The sequence below is a fragment of the Ochlerotatus camptorhynchus genome, unplaced genomic scaffold (genome assembly GCF_037179485.1).
Source record: "Ochlerotatus camptorhynchus isolate MF236.1 unplaced genomic scaffold, CSIRO-AGI_Acam_v1.1 ptg000007l, whole genome shotgun sequence".
Classification (NCBI taxonomy): domain Eukaryota; kingdom Metazoa; phylum Arthropoda; class Insecta; order Diptera; family Culicidae; genus Ochlerotatus; species Ochlerotatus camptorhynchus.
The window spans coordinates 3,892,235-3,902,311 of record NW_027040499.1 but is presented as its reverse complement, the minus strand read 5'-3'; the positions used below and the strand labels follow the sequence as shown (position 1 = coordinate 3,902,311).

General features: G+C 41.5%; 1 protein-coding gene across 3 annotated transcripts in view; it reads right to left on the bottom strand.

The window, feature by feature from the left end:
- Nucleotides 1-292: 292 nt before the first annotated feature.
- The window catches only part of LOC135697546 (ankyrin-3-like), a 190,139-nt gene continuing 180,354 nt past the window's right edge, over nucleotides 293-10,077 (bottom strand). For 2 of the 3 annotated variants that reach the window (XM_065217303.1, XM_065217312.1), the window contains 6 exons: nucleotides 9,629-9,832; nucleotides 8,050-8,793; nucleotides 7,543-7,991; nucleotides 7,418-7,435; nucleotides 6,956-7,341; nucleotides 293-1,869 (listed from right to left, as the gene is read on the bottom strand). In XM_065217303.1, coding sequence (XP_065073375.1) covers nucleotides 1,556-1,869; nucleotides 6,956-7,341; nucleotides 7,418-7,435; nucleotides 7,543-7,991; nucleotides 8,050-8,793; nucleotides 9,629-9,832 — 2,115 coding nt within the window. In that variant the 3' untranslated portion in view covers nucleotides 293-1,555. Of the gene's footprint in view, nucleotides 1,870-6,955; nucleotides 7,342-7,417; nucleotides 7,436-7,524; nucleotides 7,992-8,049; nucleotides 8,794-9,628; nucleotides 9,833-10,077 lie in introns of those variants that run through there. The other variant, XM_065217320.1, reaches the window with a different exon arrangement.

The window sequence follows — 10,077 nt, the reverse complement described above, 5'->3', positions numbered from 1 at the left end:
AGTTATGCTTTCCTTATGCAAAACGTGGAAGGGAAAACTGTTATTCTCTAGTCAAAAAAAGAAGAAGAAGAAGTAATTAAATTTTGATCAAGATTACTCAAATTGATTGCTGTTTTTTTAGGTTTTTATTAAATTTTATTTTTTCACACAACCCTGCCTCGTGGATTTGTTTTTGTTTTGATTGTTTGATTCTACCGCAAAAAAGACCGCTCACCGCTTTGAATCTCTGTGTGTTTGAGTGGAACCGGAAACAAAATGCAAGGAAATGAAACAAACCAGGTGTTTTGGGTAGTTTTTCTTCAAAAGAACTAAATTTATTGGGCACTCTCTCTCTCTCTCTTTCTCTCTAGCGAGTCGACTAGCAATCATTGTTATTGAGTTAATTAATGGTTTCAATGTTTTCAACGGACAGATTGAAAATTGTTAATGTTAGTTTCATCGTTATTGTTTGTTTTGATTATACGGTTAAGTGGTTTATGCTCTAAATATTTGGGTAATAAATAATTTTGTTTACGTAGAAACTAGAATAAAGTTTGAGAAAAATGTGAGATCAATGACATTTTAACGTGGCGATTCGCGTCGAGATCAAATGTTTACTTTCCCGGCTATATCTTTGGCATTATTCGTAATACTTTGTTCGGAACGAACTTAAAACTTGTAAATGGTAATATAGAGTGGGTTATCCGACGGATTAAATGTACGTGTGGTGAGTATGTCAAATGGGAAGTGCATTGTGAGCAGAAGTAACCGTGTATGGTGTTCATGGTTGGTTTGTGTAAGTACGACATGAACGTTGATGCTCTTATCAGTGAGTATTGTTTTCGATTGCACATGTGTTGAGTAATGATTGGTACACGGTAAAAATTTGCGATTAGATTTGGCTACAAATCTAACAAAATCGATTACCGCATCCATCATTTTGTTTTGATTCTATTCTACGCTTGCTAGATAGATGACAGAGCATGTCGTTTTGAAGTGTTTGTTGTGTATACGTGTTACCGTTAATGTGATTCTTGCATTTTATATTGTGTACTTGTAAGTGGATAATGTATCTTCAATGTGTATATGATAGCTTCAAAGTTGGTTGTTTGGTAATGTCAGATTTCCATGTGTTTTGTCATAATTGCAACATTTAAAAGCACGAATCAAAATGTCATTTCACCTCATGCTTCGTGATTTACAGTGTTGAGAAAATATGCTAAATACTTTCATGTTGCCAAGAATGTGGCGCTTCTCGTAATGAGCAAAATAAGACTACGAAAACAGGTCATAAAAAGCAAATTTTGATTCGAAAAACCGTTTTCCTACGGACATGCAATTTGAACACGTTCAAAGCTTAAACTAAATTTTGCCATAAAATGAACACCTTCGAAATCCCTGGAAGCATTCCTGAATCAATGAATATCAATTTTTCTTTCCGAACATTCTCTTCTGCACTATGCAACAAAAAAAAAAACCTTTCCAGAATTGCCTTGTTTCCTACCATAATTTTCAGCTCGCCTCCTCATTCGTATCTCACTTCGGGCCTGATTCTTAAGAAATGCATTGCAACTTTTTACCAAATCAGCGAGAAGCGCTTCTTCTTGGGTACATGATTGACGCTGATCTTGCGCAGCTTTTCCGGCGCAACACCCTTGCGTGGTTTGAACAAATTTACCTGCAGACCGACTTTGATCTTCTTGGTGAGGGCACCCTGCGGGAAGACTGCCTGCACCTGCGGCACCACGGTGCTGGAGACCATACCGCCCTCCGGTCCGATGGCGTGCACCTCCTGGCGGATGCGCGAGATGACCGCAAAGTACTGCGGGAAGTCGTAGGTGACGTAGCGGCAGATTCGGCCACCACCTAGCTCGTCCAGTTGGGCCAGATCTGAAATGGCAAGGTAAAACAAGTGGCCATTTGTGAACAATTGGATGTGAATTTCAAAGGCATATGCTTGAAACTCTGAATGTTCCATCATTTCGGATATTTAGGTGATAGCTGATTGATGACTTGTATTAGATTGTACTATCGTCGGTCCCAAGCTAATCGATGCACCCCTCGAAACATAGGAAAATCCACGAACCCCTCATTTTATCTGTCAAACTTTCATAGCAAATCAAAACAAACATAGTGTAGTACTAGAATTTCGATTAGAATGGAGTACGTTAATCGATTTGCTTGGGACCAATAGGCTAGTCAAGTAGTGATAATACCATAGAGGTAACTCTAAGACAAGTAGGTCCCGAAGAAACGTGCTCAACTTTTTGGCTCACCTCTGGTACTATCTTCGGTCCCAAGCTTGTCGAATCACCCCTCGAAACATAGGAAAAACCAATAACCCCTCATTTTATCTGTCAAACTTTCATAGCGAATCAAAACAAACATTGCGTAGTACTAGAATTTCGACTAGAATAGGGTACGTTAATCGTTTGCTTGGGACCAATAGGCTACTAAAGTGGTGAGCCAATTTAAAATCGTTAGTTTCGTATTGATTGTTGATAATACTCTCTCCCGATGAGAAAGGTGACTAAAACCATTCGTGGCATTATTATTTAAGCGTGTTATCTATTCATAACTTTAGTAAAAGCAAAGGTGTGGCGGACAGTATTAGCATAGAGGTAACTCTAAGACCACTGGGTCCCGAAGAAAATCATTATTATTTTTGGCTCACTCAGTACCAGAACAACGGTCCCAAGCAGTCCCAAGCTATTTCACTCACCCCTGCATGTTCTGCATGAATCCACACACCCCTGATGTTACCTGTCAAACTTTCATAGCGAATCAAAACAAACATAGTGTAGTAATAGAATTTCAACTAGAATAGGGTCGTTAATCGTTTACTTGGGACCAATAGGCTACTAAAGTGGTGAGCCAATTTAAAATCGTTAGTTTCGTATTGATTGTTGGTATTAGCAACAATCAATACGAAACTAACGATTTTAAATTGGCTCACTACTTGACTAGCCTATTGGTCCCAAGCAAACGATTAACGTACTCCATTCTAGTCGAAATTCTAGTACTACACAATGTTTGTTTTGATTCGCTATGAAAGTTTGACAGATAAAATGAGGGGTTATTGGTTTTTCTTATGTTTCGAGGGGTGAATCGATTAGCTTGGGACCGAAGAGAGTACCAGAGCTGAGCCAAAAAGTTGAGCACGTTATTTCGGGACCTTCTAGTCTTAGAGTTACCTCTATGGTATTAGCTTTATCATGCATTCTTACCGGCCTACCATGAATTCATGACATTACGTTCAGACTGTAGTTGATATCGGTATAATATGAAATCAAGAAAGCCTATATCATAGAGGTAACTCTAAGACAAGAAGCTCCCGAAGAAACGTGCTCAACTTTTTGGCTCAGCTCTGGTACTATCTTCGGTCCCAAGCTAATCGATGCACCCCTCGAAACATAGGAAAATCCACGAACCCCTCATTTTATCTGTCAAACTTTCATATCAAATCAAAACAAACATTGCGTAGTACTAGAATTTCGACTAGAATGGGGCACGTTAATCGATTTGCTTGGGACCAACAGGCTAGTCAAGTAGTGAGCCAATTTTAAATCGTTAGTTGCCACCGGTTAGTAATCACCCATCAGTCCAATTTAGAGGCGCGTCCACCTTCAGAGATGTGGGTGGGACAAGGAACTATAGTCTCAGAACTTTTTGAATATTTTTGGAATCGTGAACTGATTCCGGAGATGTATGGCCGGAACATGTTCTGGTTTGAAAATGCCATGGAACTTAATGCGGCCTGAAATGAATAAAAGCTATCATGTGACGCATCAAATGACATAATTATTTAAAACCCTGTTAAATGGTACACAGTTCGAAAAAGTAGTGTAAATTTCTGTTCAACATGATGCACATAAATTGAGCGTCATATATCATATAAGTTTACATTATCTATCATGTAAAGTTCTGACACATTTCATGCAATGTAGCAAATATTGTATACAAAAGCCCATCTTTGTAAAAAACATTGTTTACAAGTTGCTCGGTTGCGTGAAATGAAATACAAGTTTACGTGAATGAATGTTACATCTTAAATAAAATTCAGAATTTTTATCTGTGTAGTAATAACTAAAGCACCGGACTACAGTGGCCCATCTGATCAGAAGGGAATGATTTGAGCTTTGGAGAGGATTAATTCAGGTTTTTAAACTTCTCTTTAAACGCCCCAGAAACACCAATGTTGCCTGCTGAGCAGTTGATTGAGCATGATCATAAGACATCAGCGCATTGAACCATTGATAACTTTCGATCCTTGCATTTAATCAAAAAGTAGTCTTCAGCAAAGTTGTAGCTGGGAGAATTTTCTACAAGGACAGTTGAAAGTTTTTGAAGCAGACCGATATGGTGAATTATTAGATAGACATGAACAAAAATCTTGGTTTTATCATAGTAATTTCCATACAAACTTCAAATGTTTTGTGCCATCTCAGTTTCTCACCAAATGAGTTCAAATTTTGAAAGGTTAGTCAGGATCCCATTTGGAATCGTTTAAGTATTGTGGAGCGAAAATTTCAAATTTTGCATCACTTTACTGTCCCACCGATGTATTTTTTTGTGTAGGACATGTCCAACGTGTCCCCCTCTGCACAGTGGGAAGAAATCAAAAATAGTGGGACATGGCTTTTTTGTGACGAAACTATTGAGTGTAGCATTTTGATGTCTTTTAAATGTTTCTTCATTTTTGAGTACTTTTATTGAGAAGTGTACATTTTTTTTATTAAGGGGGGTATACACTAAGATAATAAAAAACTTTTTTATGTCTATGAAACTTTTTCGAAGACGTCAAATTTCTATCTCTCAAGTGGACGAAGTTACAGGGTGAAAATGTAATACTAAGGCTTGTACCCCCTTAAAAACCATTTCTTACCATAACTTTTTAGTTTGATTTTTTTTTATTTTTTTTTTCAATGTTCTACAAAGTTGTAAGTGCTCTAAAAATGGACGTTTTTGCCCGATGAAGCAAATCGCTATCGCTTCATGTAAAGGAGTTACATACGTATTTATATTTTTCAACACTAATTTTAAAGGGGTGCATTAGACTGATGCAAATTTTGAAATTTTCGCTCCACAGTGCTCATACGGTTCCAAATCGGGTCCTGATTAGTCTGCCAAAATTTGAACTCATTTGCAAAGAAACTGACTTGGCACAAATCATTTGAAGTTTATATGGAAATTACTATGGGAAATCAAAACTTTTTGTTCATTGTCTTCTTACCATTTTCCATATTGCACTGTTCAAAAATTCAAAAGCTATACTTATGGAAAATTTTCTCAGCTTCAACTTAGCAGAATATAGTTGTTGAGCCAAACGTCAAATAAAATAGTTATTAATTGTTTAAGAGATTGATAATCTTATGGCATGATCAAGCAGCTGTTTTGTGAGCAACACTGTATCTTGCAGTGTGACATAGTAGCCATGATTTTTGTGCTCTATTCCAAGCGCCAGAAACACCAATGTTGCCTGCTGAACAGTTGATTGAGCATAATCATAAGACATTAGTGGCTTGAATTATTGATAACTTTTGATGCTAACATTATATTGAAAAGTGGTTAAGGACAAAGTTGTAGCTGAGAAAATTTTCTTCGAGCTCAGTTATCATTTTTTAAAGCAGAACGATGTGGTAAATTGTTAGATGGATATGAACAAAACATTTGGTTTTCCTATAGTAATTTCCATATAAACTTCAAATGGTTTGTGCCAAGTCAATTTCTTATCGAATGAGTTCAAATTTTGGGAGACTAATCAGGACCCGAGCACTGTGGAGCGAAAATGTCAAAATTTGCACCAGTCTAGGGTGCATCTTGCAGGTTAACCGGTAGAAGCAGCTAAACTCGACGTAATTTCGTGCAGCAACTTATACCCTACTCTTACATATACAATTCATAGGGGGATCCAAGAGGATGCCTAATGAATTTTCTAATATAATACCTCAATGTTTCGTTACGTTTTGCTGTTTTCATGAGCATTTTTCCAAGTATGTACATTAGAATGCCGAGGTCTACATCGGGATTTTAAGTAAGTATGTTCTTCCGTGGATCAAAGAACAGTATGGTCCGAAGCCAAATGTTGTATTTCAACCAGATGGAGCTTCGTGCCACACCTCGAACCGCACTCAGAAGTGGTTGCAGGAATATCTTCCGTTCTGGGCGAAGGATATGTGGCCGCCATCCAGCCCTGATCTTAATCCGCTGGATTACTCAATATGGCGCGTCATGAAGGCCAAGGCCTGTTCTAAACGCCACTCGAGTACAGCAAGCCTCAGACAAACATTGACCCGATACAGACTACATTATTAGAACCAGTCGTGCATTCCGGAAGCGTGTGGAGGCCGTAATTGCAGCAGGTGGAAAACTAAATTTCGAAAACGAAATTTTTGAGATTTTTTTTAATTTTGACATTGCTCGCATACGATAGCTTAGATGCTTTCAATGACCACCCATTCATATTATTGCCAAAAACGGAACGTACGGTACGAGATGTCCATGTTTCATCCATTTATTGGATTCTGAAGCATCGTGTTTAAATCATCGACTTAAACAGACTCGATGTTTTCACAATCATCTTGCCCCTTAAATGCTGCACAGTAGGCCTGGTCGTTTTGGTATGTGCAACGCATCTTAGATGTGAAACGTATATCAAATAGCCAAGAAAATGACAGATCATTTTCCAGGATGCTTTCAAGAACCGGCTGTGTTGGTTGGATTAGATAAGCTTAGGAATATGACCGCGATACCATATTTGAAAAAAACAAAAAAAATCAAAAATGTCCCTGGAAAATTGTCAAGGCCCTTGAATGATCTTACAGGAAGAACTTTTCTGGGAAATTTGATTAAATTCGAGGTTATCTCAAGGGCATTCTGTAAAGAGGTCCGTAGAGGCCGAAAGTAGGTTCAGTAGTCGGAAGTCAAACTTCCGAACTTTAATGTAGTGCTGGCGCCACAAAATAACCTTACTCACCTTCCGGCTCGAAGCAGTCGTTCAGCACATCGTGGATGATCTCGTCCGACATGTCGATGTTGTGCTCCCGCCAGGTTTCACCGTTATCCGAACGCAGAATCACAATCTCACGTTCCTTTCCGCGGAGTGATGCAAAGTGCGGTACCTCCATGATGACCGGTCCGAGGAACTTGGCTCCTACCGGGCCCAACTCCAGCACCCGACTGGCCAGCGCTTCGCCCTCCATCAACGGTGGCGGATGCAGCGTACGCTGTGGCTTCACGTAGCGACAGGTGATTCTGGTAGGTTGCGCAGCCGAACGCGGCGGCACAATGATGCGCACTCCACTGTGACGACATCCACGCATCGCTCCTCCACGGGCGTCCACCAGGAACGATACCAGGAAGCTGCAGAGGAAATGATAGCAAAGCAAAGTTATACGAATTACTTGAATTATTGAGCGGTGAGAAGAGGGATACTCACTTCTTCCAGTGTAACTTTCTGTTAGTTCGCATAGATCCGGCAGCGTGGTTAGAATTGTTAGAGTGTTAAACCTCAACCGAGAAGAAGGGTTGCTGGAGGAAGCAAACAACGTGGCGTGTACTTACCCGATATGTGACTGCCGCTCGATGTTGATGTTGTCGGCAAAGTCAGTAACGGAAATACCGGACTGTACCATCGACATGTGCTGTGGGCTGATGGAGTCCTCCATCGCCGTCGGCGGAAACTGGTGCGAATCCGAACTCTGAGTCATCTTGTTCGAATCGTGCCGCTCGTCACGGGTAACGTCGATCGGGAGCGAGTCGTCACCGAGCGATTTCATCTCATCGACGGTCAGATAGCGATACGGTTGATCCGAGAGAACGGTATCTTCGCCTCCTTCTTCCTCGGAGTCGGACATGAACGTTTCATGCATGGCTTCCGGAGCGACGACGCGGTACTTTTCCTCTGAAGGTGGCTGCTCCGGAGCGGTCTCCTTGTCGGTAACGGACTTCAGCGAATCCAGTACGCTGATGTAGCCCAGCTTCTGGGCGATCTTGAGTGACGTTTGACCACTCTGTAATAAGGAGGATGGTAAGAATTTTGAGATTTTCAAGGGAGTTGGGAGAACCTACATTAGTAATCGCATTAGGATCGGCATTGTTTTCGAGCAAGATGTTAACAATATGGCAATGCCCTTGCTGGGAAGCTTGATGGAGCGGCGTGTAACCGATTCCAGTAGGAGCGTTGATGTCTACGCCCTGCTGGATCAGGTAGCGTACCATGTTTGCCTGGCCAAAGTGAGATGCGACGTGCAGGGGAGTGTAGCCGGCCTTGGTGGCAGCCTGTGTGTCGGCGCCATGTTTGACCAGAACTTGTGCAACGTTGACGCGATCTTCCTGTGCGCAAAGATGAAGTGGCGTAAGACCGTTCCGTGCCTGATGATCTGGATTGGCCTTGTTTTCGAGCAGCAGAGCCGACATTTCATGATGCCCTTCCTGTGAGCTCAGATGTAGCGGAGTGAATCCGGCCTTACTTTCGGCGTTGGCATTTGCACCGTACTGCAGCAGTGTAGTAGCAATGCTCATCTGGTTCTTACGAGCGGCAATGTGCAACGGTGTGTGACCATTCTTAGCCGTTGCGTGTGGGCTAGCACCCTTTTCTAGCAGCAGTAATGCTACGTTTTGATTATCGTAATGGCTGGCGACGTGCAGCGGAGTAACGCCGTTCTTGCCTTGGGCATCGACCGGAGCATTCTTGGTGAGGAGTAGCTCGGCAACTTTGATGTGGCCATACTTGGCAGTCAAATGCATCGGTGTGAAGCCCTTCTTTGTCGAGGCATCAATCTGGGCACCATTCTCCAACAGAGTTCCGGCAACCTAGAAGTAAAATTTCAATTCGTTTATCCAGGAGATGTTTTGGCACAATTCGTGGATAAAAGTTGACCAGACTGTAACGGGATGGTCCGCGTACAAAGGTGCCTTCGGTAATTCAATCTGGTTGTTTAGCAGTTAGTACTTGCTTACAGTCCGGTTAGGTCTAGGATTAGTCATTTTAGTCTCTTCGGTGAATCTAGCATGCTTCCAAGCAAAACAAAACGAAAAATGAGGAAAACAAAATATAACTACCTGAGCTATGTTTCCCTTCTTCTTGACTCCAATCATTTCTGTCTATCGAAGCGGTTCAACCCTACTGAAATTGGCTGATGAATGATTAAACGAAACGAACACATAAGCACCAGAAAGTCCAGTAAAAGGAATGAAATAAAGGAAAAGTCTTTGGATTTACCAATAATTTACGATTTTATTCGAATGCACTAAAAATAGGTAACAGAAAATAACTAAAGAGAAATCATATTGGATGGGGTTTTAGAGCGAGAGAAGAATTGTTTAGCTTATCAAACACCGCAACATCAACAAATCCGGCATGGATTACAAACTATCCTGATCTTCTGTCTAACTGTTTTGTGCGTTTCCTGCTGGGCAGGTCGTTTCGCTTAAATCTATCTTTCACTGCTTACGAACTTAACCAAAAACAATAAAAAAAAAAAAACTGAACAGATGTGTACGATCGAACCAAAGTTGGCCTAGAAAAGTAGCACCTATATAGCCGTTGGCCCTAGATAAAGTACTCCTGATGCCGTATCCAGAACAACTGCATCAGATAGACGGTATCTATGTGGTCCATAAGCTTCTTAGCTACCAGATTCTTTACCTCGTCCTGCCCCTCCTTGGCAGCGATGTGCAGCGCCGTGTACATGTCCTTGGTGACGGCATCGACCTGGGCACCGTGCTGCAGCAGCAGCATGACGATGTCAACGTTGCCCAGCCGGGAAGCGATGTGCAGCGGAGTCTGCTGTTCACGGGCCCGGGCGTCGACCTGCGCTCCGTTGCGCAGCAAGATGCGAATGATGTCCGTCTGTGTGGTGCGAGAATAAGACAGTTTAAAATGTGTTGATAGTAGGTATGGTCTTAGCTGCTCAGCGGAATTTGCTTGTCTGTATTATGGGTTGGATACAAGTGGATTTCTACAATCGGCAGTGTGCATTCTTGAGAGAATTTCAAGGGCAAGTCTAGAGGATCTCTCATACTCTCTCGTTCAAAGTCTTGAGCAGAAATCGTCTAGACCAGTTTAGAGTGTTTCGAAACAAAGTACAAGGACCT